Source organism: Neofelis nebulosa, chromosome 5 (genome assembly GCF_028018385.1).
Source record: "Neofelis nebulosa isolate mNeoNeb1 chromosome 5, mNeoNeb1.pri, whole genome shotgun sequence".
Lineage (NCBI taxonomy): Eukaryota > Metazoa > Chordata > Mammalia > Carnivora > Felidae > Neofelis > Neofelis nebulosa.
Genome location: NC_080786.1, coordinates 51545231 through 51564601, shown reverse-complemented (window position 1 = coordinate 51564601; position 19371 = coordinate 51545231). Strand labels below are relative to the sequence as shown.

Here is a 19371-nt window from a genome sequence, read left to right as displayed (position 1 = left end):
TTGGGATGAGCACTGGGTGTTGTATGGAAACCAATTTGACAGTAAATTTCTTATATTAAAAAATAAAAAAATAAAAAAAATAAAAATAAATAAAAAAAACAAAAATTTAAACAAAGAGAAGGAAGTTTATTTTTTTAATTTTAGTGTTCTTATTTTATTTTTGAGAGACAGAGGGAGAGAGAGACAGAGTGTGAGCATGGGAGGGGCAGAGAGGGAGACACAGAATCTGAAGCAGGCTCTAGGCTCCGAGCTGTCAGCACAGAGCCAGTGCAGGGCTCAAACTCATGAACTGTGAGATCATGACCTGAGCTGAAGTTGGACGCTTAACTGACTGAGCCACTGAGGTGCCCCAAGAGAAGGAAGTTTAACACACAGATCACTCCACTGTTGGCAACAACAAAGAGCCCTAGAGTGTAAATATCAGTGCAGGCAAAATTGAGCAAAGGGTTCAGATGACACATAGAGTGATCTGTGGTGTTAGGGCTACAGAAGGATAATTGGAAGCGGAAGAAGATCTGTATGGTTGCATGAAGAAAGCCTCCTACTCACACCACTCCCACCAGCAGGCCACGTACCTGCCAGGACATGATGGTTGTATAGTTCAAGGGCTTGCAGATGGCCACATAGCAGCCATAGGCCATCATACTAAGTAGGATGACCTCAGCAGCTCCAAAGACATGTTCTCCAAAGACTTAGGTCATGTACCCCTTGAATAGGATGGTCTTTTCATAGAGTGAATCTACAATCAGTTTAGGGGTGTTTATAGAGGAATAGCCAGCATCAATAAAAAAAGAGATAGGCCAGGAAAAGGTACATGGGAGACCCCACTGATGGGCTGGCAGTGATGGTGACCATAATGAGCATATTTCCTACCACAGAAATGATGTGGGTGACAGAAACTAGAACAAATATAATTTTCTTTGAGAAAAAAAAAGGTGGGGGCACCTGGCTGGTTCAGTCAGTGGAGCATGCAACTCTTGATCTTGGGGTTGTAAGTTCAAGCCCCACATTGGGTATAGAATTTACTTAAAAATAAAATCTTAAAAACAAACCCTATATCCATTGTAGTTACTCAATAAATATTTGTTAAATGACTAATGAAAAATTTATCAGGGGCACCTGGTTGGTTTGGACAGTTAAGCATCCCACTCTTGGTTTCAGCTCAGGTCATAATCTCATGGTTTGTGAGTTCAAGCCCCGCATCAGGCTCAGTGCAGAGTCTGCTTGGGATCCTCTCTCTCTGCCCCTCCCCTGCGCTCTCTCTCTCTCTCTCTCTCTCTCTCTCAAATAAACTTAAAAGATGTATTAAATAATTTTTTCTATTTTGAACAAGAATCAGTTAAATAGAGAGTAACACTCTTCTGAGGGTATATGTGACCACATCTAATGCAATGATTTTTGGTTTTTTAGGAGAAAACCCAGCAATGAAATTGAATTCCCTGAGAAGCTGGAAGAAATCAAGTTCACTGTAGCTGAAGATGAAGACCATGAAAAGCTCCAAGTTAAAATACAGGCTTTTGAAGACAAAATAAATGCTGAGAGCAATACTCCTAGCTCTATAAGAAGATATAGTTTGGGCCAATTTTCTAAGGAAGAAAGAAAAGACATTAGATTTAACAGGTATAAATTTTGCTTGGCTGTTTTTTTTTTAAAGTATGCACTTTGTGTTTGCTGTTAGTTTTGTTATCGCATTATCACAGGGTGTTTTTTTATTTATTTATTTTTAAAAAAAATTTTTTTTCAACATTTTTTATTTATTTTTGGGACAGAGAGAGACAGAGCATGAACGGGGGAGGGGCAGAGAGAGGGAGACACAGAATCGGAAACAGGCTCCAGGCTCCGAGCCATCACCCCAGAGCCCGACGCGGGGCTCGAACTCACGGACCGCGAGATCGTGACCTGGCTGAAGTCGGACGCTTAACCGACTGCGCCACTCAGGCGCCCCACAGGGTGTTTTTTTAAATATCTTTTACCTATAGCACCCAAAGTCCCGTCTTTTCATGAATGAAATGGCATTCACAGTGCTTCTGTTATCCAAAGGAGCTTGCTATAAATACAGGGTCTCCTGGGTGGCTCAGTCAGTTGAGCAGCCAACCCAATTTCAGCTCAGGTCATGATCCCAGGGTCCTGGGCTTGATCCAGCATCAGGCATCAGGCTCCATGCTGAGTGTGGAATGGGCTTGGGATTCTCTCTCTCTCTCTCTCTCTCTCTCTCTCTCTGCCCCTCTACCCCATTCATCTATTCATGTGCTCTCTCAAAAAAAAAAAAAAAAAAAAAAAAAAGAAAACAAATGGAAAACAAACCTGTGGCTTATTTTTTAAAAATACTTTTTAAACATAAATGTTATATTGAGAATGACTATCAGAAGCTTCTCTTGTTTTCTGATGAAAAAGCAGACTCCGAAGTAGAAAAAAAGAATACAAGTGTATAAGTCCACCATTTTCCAGTTAGTTTTGCCATGAAATTGATTTTTAAATCTTTGTTTTTGGAGGTGGCCTAGATCTTCAAATATTTGGCTTATTACATAACTTGTTGCTGGTCTATGTGTTTTATCAAATCTGTTTGTAGCACCAATTTATGGTCTCCCTTCCTAGAGGAAGTAACTTTTCCCCACTGTTATTATCCTTTCTTTTCCTTCTCAGTGGATGCTAGCTCAACTTCTTTGCCTGTCTTCGCTTTTTGTTTATATTGCAGGTCAAAGAGTTTGGCTTTGCACACTGTGCTAACAAAGAGCATGAGTTCAGATGATGGGGAAATTGTAGAGAGTGGAGACATGCCAGCTAGGATCATTCTTTCAGAAACAGATCCACTTAGCCAAGGAAACGACAAGTTGCCCTTTCAGGCAAACTCTGACAGATCACAGCTGAGAAATTCTTCAGTTTCACACCCAAGTATTATACATACAGAATCAGAGAATTTGCCAGAGACAGTTAAAGAAAACTGCCAGGAAGAAACTCCAGAAACAACTGCAAGTCCTGTAGAATACCAAGATAAGCTCTACTTGCACTTAAAGGAAAATTTCAGTAAAGTAAAGGCATATGCTGTGGAAATCGGAAAGAAGATTCCAATCCCTGATCAGTGTACCATTGAAGGTAAGTTCTTCGAACACCCTAAACTTGAGAAATTTCAACTATCACTGGGGAAGAAACAAAAAGGCTCAAATCATAAAAATTGCCATACCCTGGATTTTTTGTAAAATAGATCATTTGAAAACACCCTTAGGTTATTTTAATTGCTTTTTTTCCCCCCCAATAAGGTCAATCATCTTTTTGATTCCTATTTGAATCTACTTAGGTACACCTAAGCTCACCGACTCTGACTTTTTCAAACCTGAAATATATTGTTCCTGATTCCCTGTCCCTAGTGTTTAGGAAAATTCTGGAAGAGGTCTGTGTTTCCCAAAGCAGGCTCTCGGGTAGAGGTGCAGCCAGAGACATTTTTTTCATCCACATAATAATGCAAGGAAGCCATGTACAGCATTGAGCCCCAGGACATTTTTCTCCCATTCATTGAATAGCACTTATGAAGCAATTACCGTGCGCCAGGCACTGTACTAAAAATTCAGCTTTGTGTGAGATTCAGCTATGACCCAAACAGACACAGTCCCTGGCTTCTTGGAAATTATAGAAAGGAAAAAGTGAAATCATAGTCAGGAGATGATGTATGTCAGGAACCAGTAACAGTGTGAGCTAGTCAGAAAACAGAGAACAAAGTAAAAGATGTCAGGAACTGAGGCATCCCTTGGGTGCACAATTTAAGGAGGTGCCAAAAAAGCTCAGCAAAATTTTAAGTAAAGAAAGGATTAGTATGTCTTCCTAAGTCATATTGGAGCAGAGGCAAAAGGAATATGAAGTAATATTGATCATGTTTCCACTTACAATTTTGATATTTTGTTCATTATGAACTTTTTGTGTTAATTTTGATTTCTTAAAATATTACTTATTTTGACCACTAAATTTTCTGGTGCTTCTTAAATTTTGTGCCCTGGTACCGAAAAAGATGATAGGTTTGAGGCACAAGTGCTAAAATGGAAGAGTGCCCAGGGCAAGCTCATCCTTCTGGCAGTGGGTTGAACAGGTTTGGATATTTTGAAGGCACTATCAGGCTAATTAGATTTTTCCTGCGGTTCTTCTCACTTAACAGCCATGCTATTCCTTTCAGATTAAGATGAAGGTCCTGGACCACTTGTTGGGCATGACAGCTTTTCACAGGCGATGCCCACGTAGAAAAAGCTAGGCAGCACATCCTTCAGAAAGAAACACAGCTGAAGAATAATGAGTCCAATTCATATTCACCCACCCACTGTCATCCCCCTCAGGGGATGGTACTAGGAAGGTCCCATTTTCCATATTCTACTTTCTATCCCTTCTCCCACTCCAAATCAGAGGAAAGAATGTATTCTCATGCTAACAAAGGGAAAGGAATGTATTCTAATGCTCACAAGGACTTGGTAATGACAAATATTGTCTGTGTGTCTGTAGAATCTGACATTTTCAGAAGTGTTTACAATAATTTGATTAGGAGTCTTAAAACTTTTTTAAAGAGTGACAATAAAAGCGGTATTGCTCATATTCAATATAAGTTTTGGACAATTAAGTATAGTAGGACTTGAGAATAGGTAAAGTCAATAAAACTCAATTAACACAAACTTTTTATGATTTCCCATTTCACTAATATTCTATGTATTTAATGCACAGGTTGGAGAACTTAATAGAAATGAGGTTACATGAATTTCCCAGCTTAAAAAAGGAAACCTGTAGCAAATATAAAGTTAGACACATTTCCACCTGCCAGAATAGTTTTGTTTTTTAAGTTTAGGTTAAAGCATTGAAGCTTTAGAGTGAGTTTTAATCTTGTGAAAATGTAAGGCAGTCTCGCAGTTACTTCAAGCATCCAGTTGTTAAAAACCCATGTTATTTCTTATTGCCTTGAATTATTTGAGGACTTTGAGAGTTAACTAAGTGGCTTGGGGTTTTTTTCCAAAATATTGAAGGAATACATCATCTTTACTAAAAACAAACAAGAATCAAAAGGTATTTTCTTTTGATGTTTCCTGCCAGGAATGACCTAGAACTGAGTATGTCTATTTTTTTTTAAGTTGACATTTTGGAATTTGTTCACATTTTTGTAACTTCCTGGAAGTTCCTGGAAAATTCCTTGCACAGAGATATGTTTGAGGGATTGAAGATTTATATGACTCACTGTAAATACATCCACTGAGAAAGGACTCGTACTGACTGCAGGGGACATGTTGTTACTATTCCAGGGATTGTGTAAACCATTCAGAAGAAAGCCAGCAGTCATCTGGCTGACACAGTTTTGCTTGCTGTCATGAGATCACTCAGCTCAGCAATATCACATTTCTTTTCTTAGAAATTTATTAAAGAAAGATTTAGGGTTAGAAACTGTGTTATGTTTAATGTGTTGTGGGTGTAAAAGAGGCATATTTGGTCTTTCTTGCTGAATAATGCAAGGCAATCAAGAAGCAAAGGGAAGAAGCATAAAAACCACTTCTACAACAGGGAGAGTTAAAAAGATAAATAACCAGCAGGAAACAAGAACAACAACAACAAAGTGTTAAGAATAATTTTAGACAGATGTCATAATGTCTATAGTATAAGAAAATGATAAAACAACCTTTAAAGAAGTTCTTTTGGTATTGTTTTGAATCATATGAAAAAAAACAACTGATATCTGATTTCCTTACTCTGACCTGCAAAAACATCACTTTCATGTGGTTCAATCTAATACTTCAATAATAAACTGTGTTGAAAGAACAGGAACCTCACTAGTCACAGCACAACAGAATCCAGTATTAGATGAGTCAAGGTCAGAGATACCATTCTTATCCATAGCCCACCATCTTATTATTGCATGATATTAATCACAGTGGGACAGGCAATGGAGTATAAATAGAGCAGCACAAATCTATCATCATGTCTGGAAAAATTGTCAAACCCCAGGTCTTATTGAGGTTGGGTCAGCAGTGTCATTTTGGATATGAAAGAGCCTGTTATTCCCAAGTCAGTAATTCTCTCCTTGGTCTTATAGGCCTCTCGTGTGGGTGCAGGTTAGCCAACTATGGAAAGTTATATATTCATATCCAGAGTGATGGTCTGACATCACTGACTGATTGTATTTATATACAAGACTGAAGGAATTTAGTTCATTAGCCAAAGGGTATTTTAAATATCCGAATCACTGGAATTCCTTTATGTGAACAAAAATAATTAGAGGTTAAAAGAATCCAGAAATGCATGATATTGAAATAAATCCTTGAAAATCTGGCCCATCACTGGTGTTCTGTAAAGGATGATATAAAAGCTTACAAGAACCCATCAACGCTGCTTTGGTTTGCTTTGAAGTATTTCCTGATGGGGTGAAAATACATCCCATCTGTAAAGCATATCAGCAAGCCTGACTTGCAGAAAGCTAATTTTAAAGCTAGTAATGTCTTCCTTTCTCTAATAGACCAACATGAGTTGATTTTTCAACTTGAACAGATATAAGAATACAAAAAAATAAAAGTTTATTATAAAATCAAGAAGCAGCTGTTATTTCATAATTAATTACAAATAAAGATTTCTTATTGAAAGTTTGCATATAGTCAACTCCAACCTCATGTTGGCATGACCAAGGAGGCAAAGCCAACCCAGCCCTTACCTCTTTGTCCTCGGTTGGTCTAACCTGAGGGACGATGATAAAACCCATTCATTTAGTGGTTCTGGAGGAGGTTTCCTTCTTTTTTAAAATACATTGGTAATTGTGGGATTAGGATCATTTATCCCTGAGGAGAGTTGTAAGATTTGGAGACAGAGGAAAATCCTAAAGCTTTTCCACACAATTTCAGAGGGAGAAACAGCAAATAAGAAAATATTGCAAATTCCTTGGTGTCTTATTCATTGATATGGTCCACTTGGCCCCTGTTTGAAGGACAGTTTTCCCTAACAGTTTTCCTTGGTAGGGAAAACTTTTCTAGAGAATTTTTCTTGGTGCTTTGGACTTTATCTTAGATTACCTCTCTGCCAATTCCCATTTTTCCAGAGTGAACTTTAGTCAAAAGAAGATAGATATAATGGTGGCCAGATTCTCCTCTTAACCTTCTCCTGTCACTCCTATCCTGGTTCCAGTCATCCTCAATGTCCCATGAGAAACATGTAAATAATATGGCTAGAGGAAGACCTTACAAATCCTTTTGAAAAGATCCCCTCCAAACTCTTCTTTTGAGTTAACATCGATTACTGTCCTTGTTCATCCCCAGTAGAGTAGCTGCAACACCCTGGCAGGCAACCACATCACTGGTAAAGATGTTACGCACTTAAATATACAACTTACTTGTTTGCAAAGTTCCACTAGAGAACATCACATAACTTCATTTCTCGTTAGTTATATTTTCAAAAGCTACTTCTAAAAAGAAGGAGGAGAAGAAGGACAAGTTTTATTTTCTTTGAACATTCAAATAGATAAGGAAAAATGCCCTGGGGCACCTGGGTGGCTCAGTGGCTTAAGCTTCCGACTTCAGCTCAGGTCATCATATCACAGTTGGTGAGTTCAAGCCCCGCCTCGAGCTCTGGAGCCTGCTTCAGATTCTGTGTCTCCGTCTCTCTCTCTGCACTTCCCCGCTCACGCTGCCTCTCTCTCTCTCTCTCTCTTTCTCTCTCTCTCTCTCTCTTTAAAAAAATAAATAAACATTAGAAAAAAGAAAGAAAAATGCCTTAACCATGCTTTTGAACAAAAGGGTGTGCTGCTTATGTGCATGTTGGTTTACCTGATATATATCTATGAATGAGAAGTATCTTCAACTAGGAAACAGTACAAAGGAAAATTGGTAAATATATGTACACTCAGACTATTTTGTATGGAAATCCAGGAGTGATTATCTGCCTGTATATCAAATGACTCGTCCAAACCCTTGAAATGGTCAGTTCCCCTAATATAGTGCCCACCTTGAATATGTCTCTAATAGGTTTAAAAAGACCTTGCTAATAAATAAACAGAAGTAAAAGTAAATACATAATAGAGCAAAAATGCACAGGAGTGCATTTTGATATATCTCACCCAAAGGCAGCCACATTAAAAGAAGGAGGAAGTGGGGTGCCTGGGTGGCTCAGTCGGTTGAGCGTCCGACTTCAGCTCAGGTCATGATCTCACGGTCCGTGAGTTCGAGCCCCGCGTCAGGCTCTGTGCTGACCACTCAGAGCCTGGAGCCTGTTTCAGATTCTGTGTCTCCCTCTCTCTCTGACCCTCCCCCATTCATGCTCTGTCTCTCTCTGTCTCAAAAATAAATAAACGTTAAAAAAAAAATTAAAAAAAAAAAAAGGAGGAAGGGAAGAAAGTGAAAGAGGAGGTGTCTTAGGTACAGAAGTAGTTGTTGTGAGAGATATAATATTCTCAGCTATATTCTTCTAAATGTATTACTTTTAAGATAGAAAGATATGGCATTATACTCTTATATCTGTAGTTAGTATTTCTTAATCTTATTTTAGGGAAGCTCGTACTCAGAGATTATTAGTAGTAATCCCTTGTTGTCTGGGTGGTTGTCTTTAGTCCAAAGCATACAGTGCTGTACAAAAAGGTCCTGAGCCACTGACTGTCAACAGCACAGGAGTACATTCCAATCCAGCTTGCCACAAACCAAATTTCAGGAAGTGAATGTTATTTTTCCGTTTGCTTCCATTATGAAACTGGCAGTATATGCCCTGTAGGGAAACAAAATGGTCCCTGGATATCATCAAATCTCACTTAAAAACTGAGCAAATCCATATTTCTGAGCTCTGTTGATGATGAAGAGCTGACAGCCAAGGAAACTGAAAAGAGTTTTGATATAATATAGGAAAAGGCAAAAAAAAAATTAATTTCCTCTTGTTTGATCCACAACAACCATCAAACTTCAGATGATGGAGGATTTTAAAGTGTTTTTCCAAAAACGCAGGCAATTACATAATTGGCAATCAGGAGTCCAGGTGTTGATAATTTGGAAGGTATTTATTTGTGTCACAGTCTATATTCATAGAGTTGTGTGTTTACAAACAGCAGATAAGTCTCTAAAGCAGACAGAATCTCATGTCATCTGTTGGAAGATCCATTTGGAGTAAGAGAAAAAGAACTATGTAAATGACACCAAATTCCTATGTTTCCTCTGCTCACATTTTTGCCCTGTCCATATTAGAGATCAGTAAGAAATCATAAAATGAATTTTTTTCTTTTTTTAAAAAAAGGTTCAATGGACTTTTAAAAATAAATTGCTTTATGGGAACATCATTTTTCATGTGAAACATTCACATCAATTACCCAATAGCCATTAAAATATTATGCCACCATTAAAATAAGCCACAAATGTGGGAAGCATACCATTTCAGAAACTCAGAGTATGATTCTGTTTCTCATACCAAACATCCTCATTTCTAATAGCCTTTTCATATCAGCTTCTGTCATTTAGTAATATGCATTTATGCTTCCTTTATATCTTTTTTGTGGTTTGGTAGCTCATTTTTTTTGCATAAGTAATATTCCAACGTTTAGATGTATTTACCATTGTAGAATCATAGAGAATAGCTTCACTGCTCTAAAAATCCTCTCTGCTCTGTCTATTCATCCTGATTCTTCATTTTTCATTAATTCTACAAATATTCCTGAGTGCCTACTCACACCAGCATCCTTCTAGGAACTTGAGAAATGTCAGTGAACAAAACAGGCAAATATCCTTGGCTTCAAAGTGATAAATAAATAAAGTAGGGTGTTGGAAAGTGTTAAGTGCTACAGTCAAAGAAAATATAGAGCTGGCTAAGGAGAACAAGGACAGAAAAGGATTTACATATATGTATATGGAGAGGGAGGCACTTCTAGAAAGACACACATAAAACTATCACCACTACTTCTTTCTGAAGAATCAAATTGGGGTAGAGGTAGAGAAGAAGTGGAGGGTAAAGCTGAAACTTGCACATTTTTAAAGTACACATTTCTGCAAGGTTTGGAATTTTGTAATTCCAAAAACCCTGTATATTACAGGGTCATGGATTTTTAACCTGTACTGGTTAAAACTGTCAGGGGCCCCTCAAAAAGGTCCCAACCCCCCTCTTTCCTTCTTTCTTTGCCCTGCAAACAGAGCAACTGTGATATAGTTGATGTTATACAGGGACCTTCCTGATCGATATTTAAACCAAGAATTCCACAGCTTAAGGAAACTTGAAAAGCACTCAGTTGGATCATTTTTAAGGTCCTTTAAAAGAATCTTGTGTGCTCTAAATTAATTAATTCTAAGTGTCTTATGTCAGAGCTAGAAAAATGTAAATGTTTGTTATTTGGCCAAGTTTTTCATCGGCCTCAAGTTTATTGCTAATTTTATATCTCCAGTGTAAACCTAAAAAAAAAAACAAAAAACAAAAACTTCTCTTTCATGTTAATTTCCAGTCCTTTTTTTCCAGACATCTGTATCCATCAACTTACAATAGTTTATTGGGAGAAAATAGACCAGATTGTTCAATACTTTTGAAGCTTGTCACACTGTCTACCTGGATTTATTGATATCTATCAAACAGCAAATGACCAGCCATGATAAGCAAATCAATGCATTGTGCCTGTATTGACTGGTCTATTTTTTTTTTTTTTACTTTTTTCTATTTTAATTCCAATATACTTAACATACAGTGTTATTTTCATTTCAGATGTACAATATGCTGATTCAGCAGTTCCATACATCATCCAGTGCTCATCACAAATGCACTCCTTAATCCCCATCACCTATTTCACCCATCTCCCCACCCCCTCCCCTCATGTAACCATCAGTTTGTTCTCTATAGTTAAAGAATCTGTTTCTTAGTTTGTCTCTATTTTTTTCTCATTTGCTTTGTTTTTTAAATTCCACATATGAGTGAAATAATATGGTATTTGCCTTTCTCTGACTGACTTAATTTGCTTAGCAATATACACATATGTGTATATATGTATGTATGTATATATACCACTTGATCCATTCATCAATTGATGGACACTTGGGCTGCTTCCATAATTTAGCTATTGTAAATAATGCTGCTATAGTCATAGGGATGCATTTATCCCTTTGAATCAGGGCTTTCGTATTGTGGGTGTAAATACACAGTAGGGCCATTGCTGAATCATAGGGTAGTTCTGTTTTTAACACTTTGAGGAAACTCCATCTGTTTTCCAGAGTGGTTGCACCACTTTGCATTCCCACCAACAGTGCACGAGTGTTCCTTTTTCTCCACATCCTTGCCAACACTTGTTGTTTCCCGTGTTTTTGATTTTAGCCATTCTGACAGTGTGAGGTGATATCTCCTTATAGTTTTGATTTGCATTTCCCTGATGATGAGTGATGTTGAGCATCTTTTCATGTGTCTGTGTGACATCTGGATGTCTTTTTTGGATAAATGTCTATTCATGTCTTCTGTCCATTTTTAATTAGATTATTTGTTTTTGGGGTGTTGACGTGTAAGTTCTTTATATATATGTTCAATATGGAGCCTTTATAAGATAAGTCATTTGCAAATATCTTCTTTTATTCAGTAGTTGCCTTTTAGTTTTGTTGATTGTTTCCTTGGCTGTGCAGAGGCTTTTTATTTTGGTGTAGTCCCAAAAGTTTATTTTTGCTTTTGTTTCCCTTGCCTTAGGAGACATATCTAGAAAAATGTTGCTACAGCCAATGTCAGAGACATTACTGCCTGTGTTCTCTTCTAGGATCTTTATGGCTTCAGATCTCACATTTAGGTCTTTAATACATTTTGAATTTATTTTTGTGTATGGTGTAAGAAAGTGGTTCAGTTTCATTCTTTTGTAGGTAGCTGACCAGTTTTCCCAACACCATTTGTTGAAGAGGCTGTCTTTTTCTCATTGGATATTCTTTTCTACTTAGTGAAAGATTAATTGATCATATAATTGTGAGGTTATTTCTGGGCTTTTATTTTGTCCTATTGATCTATGTATCTATTTTTGTGCCAGTACCATACTGTTTTGATTGCTACAGCTTTGTAATATAACTTGAAATCTGGAAATGTGAGGCTTCGAGTTTTGCTTTTCTTTCTCAAAATTGCTTTGGTTATTCACGGTCTTTTGTGGTTCCATACCAATTTTAGGATTGTTTGTTCTGGTTCTGTGAAACATGCTGTTGGTATTTTGAAAGGAATTGCGTTAAATGTGTAGATTGTTTGGGGTAGTATAGACATTCTAATAATATTTGTTCTTCCAATTCATGAGTATGGAATGTCTTTCCATTTGTGTCATCTTCAATTACTTTCATCAAGTAATTTCAGAATACAGGTCTTTCACCTCTTTGGTTAGATTTATTCCTAGGTATCTTACTGTTTTTGGTGCAACTGTAAATGGAATTGTTTTCTTAATTTCTTTCTGTTGCTGCATTATTAGTGTATAGAAATGCAACAGATTTCTGCACATTGATTTTGTATCCTACAACCTCACTGAATTCATTTATCAGTTCTAGCAGTTTTTGGTGGAATATTTTGTGTTTTCTATATATAGTATCATGTCATCTGCAAATAGTGAATGTTTTACTTCTTTCTTACCAATGTGGATGACTTTTATTTCTTTTTGTTGTCCGATTGTCTAGGACTTCTAGTACTATGTTGAATAAAAATGGTGAAAGAGGACATCCTTATCTTATTCCTGGTCTTGGGAGAAAAGCTCTCAGTTTCCCCCCATTGAGTATGATGTTTGCTGTGGGTTTTTCAATGTGGCCTTTATTATGTTGAGGTATGTTCCCTCTAAACCTACTGTGTGGAGGAATTTTACCATGAATGGATGTTGTACTTAGTCAAATGCTTTTTTTTTTCTGCATCTATTGAAATGGTCATATGGTTTTTATTCATTCTCTTACTGATGTGACATATCATGTTGACTGATTTGCAAATATTGAGCCACCCTTGCATACCAGGAATAAATCCCACATGATCATGGTGAGTGATTTTTTTTTAATTTACTTTAATGTTTATATATTTTTGAGAAAGTATGCAAACAGGGGAGGGGCAGAGATAATGGGAGACACAGAATCCAAAGCAGGTCCAGGCTCTGAGCTGTCAGCACAGAGCCCAACACAGGTCTTAAACCCATGAGCCGTGAGATCATGACCTGAGCTGAAGTCCGGCACTTAACTGACTAAGCTACCCAGGTGCCCCTGGTGAATGATGTTTTTTTTTTATTTAAAAAAATTTTTTTTTAATGTTTTTTATTTATTTTTGGGACAGAGAGAGACAGAGCATGAACGGGGGAGGGGCAGAGAGAGAGGGAGACACAGAATCGGAAACAGGCTCCAGGCTCCGAGCCATCGGCCCAGAGACTGACGCGGGGCTCGAACTCACGGACCGCGAGATCGTGACCTGGCTGAAGTCGGACGCTTAACCGACTGCGCCACCCAGGCGCCCCAATGTTTTTTAATGTAATGTTGGATTTGGTTTGCTAGTATTTTGCTGAGAATTTTTGCATCTCTGTTCATGAGAGATATTTGCCTGAAGTTCTCTTTTTGTTGTTGTGTCCTTACCTGGTTTTGGAATCAGGGTAATAATGACCTCCTGGAATGAATTTGGAGAATTTCCTTCTTCTATTTTTTGGAATAGTTTGAAAAGAATAGGTACGAACTCATCTTTAAATGTTTGGTATTGGGGCGCCTGGGTGGCGCAGTCGGTTAAGCGTCCGACTTCAGCCAGGTCACGATCTCGCGGTCCGTGAGTTCGAGCCCCGCGTCAGGCTCTGGGCTAATGGCTTGGAGCCTGGAGCCTGTTTCCGATTCTGTGTCTCCCTCTCTCTCTGCCCCTCCCCCGTTCATGCTCTGTCTCTCTCTGTCCCAAAAATAAATAAAAAACGTTGAAAAAAAAATTAAAAAAAAAAATAAATAAATGTTTGGTAGAATTCACCTGTGATGTCATTTGGTTCTGGACTTTTGTTTGTTAGGAGTTTTTTGATTACTGATACAATCTCCTTGCTGGTAATCAGTCTGTTAAAATTTTCTATTTCTTCCTGCTTTAATTTTGGTAGGTTGTATGTTTCTAAGAATTTATCCATTTCTTCTAGGTTGTCTAATTTTGTAGGCATATAGTTTTTCATGATATTCTCTTCAATTTGTATTTCTGAGGTGTTGGTTGTTATTTCTCCTTCATTTGTGATTTTTATTTGAGTCCTTTCTCTCCCTCTCTCTTTGATAAGTCTAGCTAAGTTTATGAATTCAGTTGATCTTTTCAAAGAACCAGCTCCTGGTTTCATTGATCTATTATTTTTTTTAGTTTTTATAGCATTTATTTCTACTCTAATCTTTATTATTTCCTTCCTTATACTGGTTTGGGGGTTTGTTTGTTCTTCTTTATCTAGCTCCTTTAGGGGTATGAGTAGCTTGTTCCTTTGAGTTTTTCTTGCTTCTTGAGGTAGGCCTGTATTGCCACAAACTTCCCTCTTAGAACAGCTTTTGCTTTTGCAAAGATTTTAGACCATTGTGTTTTTATTTTCATTTGTCTCCATATTTTTAAAATTTTCTTGTTGACTTCTTGGTTGATTCATTCATTGTTTAGGAGCATGTTATTTAACCTCCATGTATTTGTATTATTTCCAGATTTTTTTGTTGTTGATTTCTAGTTTCATACTGTTATTTTCAGAAAAGAGGTATGTATGATTTCAATCTACTTGAATTTGTTGAGGCTTCTTTTGTGGCCTAATATGTGATCTTCTGGAGAATGTCCCCTGTGCATTTGAAAAGAATGTGTGTTCTGCTGCTTTAGGATGGAATATTCTGAATATATCAGTTAGATCCATCTGGTCCAATGTGTCATTCAAAGCCACTGTTTCCTTGTTGGTTTCCTGTTAGTTTGATCTGCCCATCAATGTAAGTGGGGTGTTAAAGTCACCTACTATTATTGTATTACAATTGGTGATTTCCTTTATGTTTATTATTAGCTGCTCTATGTATTTGGGTGCTTTAATGTTGGGGACATAAATATTTACAATTGTTATATCTTCTTGTTGGACTATTCCCTATGATTATATAGTGTGCTTCTTTATCTCTTGTTACAGCCTTTGTTTTAAAGTCTAGTTTTGTCTGATATCAACATTGCTACTCCAGCTTTGTTTTCACTTCCATTTGCATGATGAATATTTCTTTATCCCCTCACTTTCAATCTGCAAGTATCTTTCGGTTTGAAATTAGTCTCTTGTAGGCAGCAGATAGATAGGTCTTGCTTTTTTATCCACTCTGTCACCCTATGTCTTTTAGTTGGACAAGTCCTCAAGTCCTGGCCCTTCCTACCCTCTTTGATGTGGCCTCTTCTCTGCATTTAGTTGCGGAGTTTGTTTGGGTCCTTTTCTGGGTTGTTTGCTCTGGTTCAAGTTTTATCTAGTTGAATCTGTGGGATGAGTGAGTCTAGGGTCCTTCTACTCTACCATCTTCCCCAGAAATCCCCTGGGTTGTCTATTTTTATTGAAATTCTTTGGTTTACCTTATTTAAAGGAAACCAATCTTATTTCAAATCATATATGAAGGAACCTATGAAAATATAAACCTATGAAAAAAAGATCCCTATTTTTATTGAAATTCTTTGGTTTACCTTATTTAAAGGAAACCAATCTTATTTCAAATCATATATGAAGGAACCTATGAAAATATAAACCTATGAAAAAAAGATCCCTATTTTTATTGAAATTCTTTGGTTTACCTTATTTAAAGGAAACCAATCTTATTTCAAATCATATATGAAGGAACCTATGAAAATATAAATTAGAGGAGGTGATTCATTTACTGTTGGAGGAAAAAAGAGAAATAAAATAAATCTAGTAGTTATTTCTGAAAAGTGTATCTCTGTAAATGTTCACAATTCCTAAATGTGGTTTGCAAATTTACTTCTGAGCATGCTGGTGACCATAGTAAGAAAGGAAATAAAATCAGTGAAAAATCTAGAGTGTCCATAAATAAAGTATTATAATTTCTCAGAGGAAAAAAAAAGAAAGAAAGGTATTTATTTAGTTAATGATGCAGTATTCACTGAAGCTAGTTCATCAAAAAAGGTGTTTATATTATGCAATAAACATTTAACCACTAAACATGAAAATAGACCACTGATTCTCAACTACAGGCAATTTTATCCCCAGCTTTGGGACTTTTGGTAATGTCTAGACACATTTTTGGTTGTCATGACTGGGGAAGTGGAGGCAGGTGCTACTGTCATCTAGCAGGTGGGTAGAGACCAGGGATGCTGCTAAACATTCGAAAATGGACAAGACAGCACCCTGCCAAAACAAAGAATTATCCTGCCAAAATATCAGTGGTGGTTAAGACACCCTGCAACAGACCTTGCTTCTCAAAGTGTGATCCATGGACCGGCAACATTGACATTACCTAGGTACTTTTTAGAAATTCAGATTCTCAGGCCCATCCTAGACCTACTGAATCAGCATTTATAAGATCCCTCAAGTTATTGAGGGATCAATATCAGTAATTAATATCAGTATTAATAAGTATTATTAATATCAGTATTAATCAGTAATATCAGTATTAATAAGATCCCTCAAGTTATTCATATGCACATTAAAGTTTAAGAAGCACTGCTACTGTAGGAATGAGAAATTCCAGTGAATCCCAGTAGTAGAGAAAGTGATTTTCTTCCTCACAGTGGATTTGTGATTTAGTTAACTGACTCTTCATTTAATAATCACCTCTTAATTGAGGAGATGACTATTCTTCTCAAGGACACTCAAGGTTACAAAGCTTTGTCATCTGGACTATTCATTTTAAATTTGTGGTTCCAGTCATCCTTTGATTCTTCTCACGGGTTATAGGGTTAAGAAAGAATGAATAGGGTTGCAAGCCAGGAAACTCTACTCCATGGTACATGTTTGAATTTGTAGTGTGTTTGGCTCTGACTCCTCATGAATGTGGAATTTAGTTCCTGATGGAGGTAGTTTTAATAGCTTCAAAATATCTTGGGTATCAAATATGCCTTCAATGATGATTAGTCAAGTTGTATAAATGAATTAGAAACATATGGATTACGTTCCCCTTAAAATATGCAGAGAATTAAAATTAAGCAAAAGTGTGCTAGAGGCAATGTATGCTTTCTTAAACCCAAAACAGTGAAAAGTGGATTGAGACAGTGTATGTGCACTCACCTATCATTGATATTTACAGATTAATCCAGCTGGCCTTCATTCTTTTTAAGTATGTAATTATACATTGGACCATCTCCTCTCTGCTGAATCTAACCTGATTTTTTATAACTTCTTTTAAAGAACCGTAAAAATATTGAAATCAAATCTATCTTTTCCAGTAAATGTAGATAGGACATTCCTATACCCCTAGCATGTCTTTCTACTGAATTTTTATTTTTCAGTCACACCAGTTACACCCGGATGTTTTTTGTTTTGTTTATTTGATTTTTTTAACAAATCCTTTGAACTCTTAGAAACAATTGAATCTACAGTAAAAAAAAAAATCAAGGCAAATCTTTATATTCTTAAAACACTGAAATTGTACAATCTCTCCATAATTCCAATATCAAATGTGCATTGAACACTTAAGATGTTTGTTAATGTTTTCATAAATTTAATCATGTTTAACTTTGCATTTCCTGAACTATTGTGTGTTTTTAATTTATGTACAAAGCAAGAAGAGTTATTCTGTCTTCATAAAGCAATTCAATAACTTATCATTTAAAGGGTTTATTTGAATATTTAAAGCACTAGAATACAAAGAAATTTCCAAAGCAAAGGTTAAAACAATAGCATATTGCCCTTGGTTTGTTGAAGTGTTATCTGTGAATACCTTTAATGCAAATTATAGTGCCCTAATGTGTAAGAGAACCCATCTAAGTTCACCTTAGAAACTGGGTTTTCAAACCCTTAAAGCTTAAGAAATTTCCAAATGCTTTTAGTCAAGCACTATTATTGTTAACTTTTGAACTCATGCACATTTTAGGGAAATGTAAGCCATGTGTTTCAAATTTATTTTCACTTTATCCATCAAGATATGGTTTAGTAAACTCTTTTGATCCTTATGAGGTGTTTTACTGATAAAAATATCATCAAGAAAGGATCTTTGCTGGTATTAAGAAGAAACTGTACCCAAATTGCTGTAATGATGACCCCAGTGACTTTTGGGGAAAAAAAAATGTTTTTCTGGTTTTGGTCACGCTCCTTACTGTTAAAGAAACAAACAAATCCACATATCTTAACATGGAATCATGGAATCAACTAGTTGTGGGCAGAGTCTGTACAGGGAGAATGTGGGTAGGCTACTTTGTTCATTCATGTCAGGCAGGGTTGGTCTTGGAACAACCCCTGTAATAAAACAATGATGGGAGTTAAATCAATTAAAAGATCTGAGAAGAATTCCCCTTCTCTTTTTCAATCCGAAGTCTAAACTACCACCTTCTTGGACAGGAGACTCAAATAATTGCCATTAGCAATGCATTTCTTTGCATTCTCACCATTTGTCCCTTTCCTCTAAACAGAATTGGCTCACATTCTCCAGACAGATGAGGGTTTGGAGACACAAAGACTTAAAAGGGAGAGTGTGGGGATGAGGTGTCCTGAGTGAATGGGCCAGTATCATGAGAGCAGTTGGAGCCCTTAGCTACCTTTGCATCTGTCACTCAGTGCAGGGCCCAGTGCTTGACAATAGCAGATCTGGAGGAAAAGCAGGGTGACATCTTCGGTGGGCAGCTGACCAGAACAGAGAAATCCATGCAGCAATGAGTCCCACCACAGGCAGCCTTTGCAGCCATTGTAGGCCTTCTCATGTCACAAATCACTGCCTTTATCAGACAAATGAGCTTCCCAAAATACTTGTTTGTGTCCTGGAGTCTTTCACTACCCCTGCATGAAGTTCCCAACTAAGCAAGCAGAAGCCCAGGGCACCAGACATAGTCTTCTCAGCCCCTGGGGGCCTCAGCCAGGCCCAATGTGATACAGGAGTAGCACTTGGAACCCAAAGAGATTCCCTGGACCCTAGAGTAGGACTCAGGGTTCCTTGTTTTAAGGTTTCCAATAACTTGGCTTTTAGGGCTCTGGCTTTTAGATTGCCCAGTTATCTAATACCCTGTACACTTACATACCTTGTGAGATACCTGATGAGGATGTCAGGCAGGGTTTGACCTCTCAGACAGAGAGAGAGAGAGAGAGAGTGAGACACTCCAACCACAGAAACTAAAATGAGAAGTGGTCAGAGGCCCCTGGATGGCTCAGTCGGTTAAGCGTTCAACTTCAGCTCAGGTCATAATCTCACAGTTCGTGAGTTCAAGCCCCGCATCTGGCTCTGTGCTGACAGCTCAGAGCCTGGACCCTGCTTCAGATTCTATGTTACCTCTTTCTCTGTCCCTCCCCTGCTCATGCTCTGTCTCTCTGTCTCAAAAATAAATAAACATTAA

The 19371-nt window shown here is 37.3% G+C and overlaps 1 protein-coding gene across 9 annotated transcripts in view; it reads left to right on the top strand.

The window, feature by feature from the left end:
- VEPH1 (ventricular zone expressed PH domain containing 1) overlaps positions 1-19371 on the top strand; it is a 257721-nt gene that overhangs the window by 135772 nt on the left and 102578 nt on the right. For 7 of the 9 annotated variants that reach the window (XM_058730317.1, XM_058730315.1, XM_058730314.1 and 4 more), the window contains 2 exons: positions 1411-1620; positions 2696-3093. In XM_058730317.1, the coding sequence (XP_058586300.1) occupies positions 1411-1620; positions 2696-3093 (608 nt within the window). Of the gene's footprint in view, positions 1-1410; positions 1621-2695; positions 3094-7696; positions 7830-19371 lie in introns of those variants that run through there. The other 2 variants (XR_009261920.1, XM_058730320.1) reach the window with 2 other exon arrangements.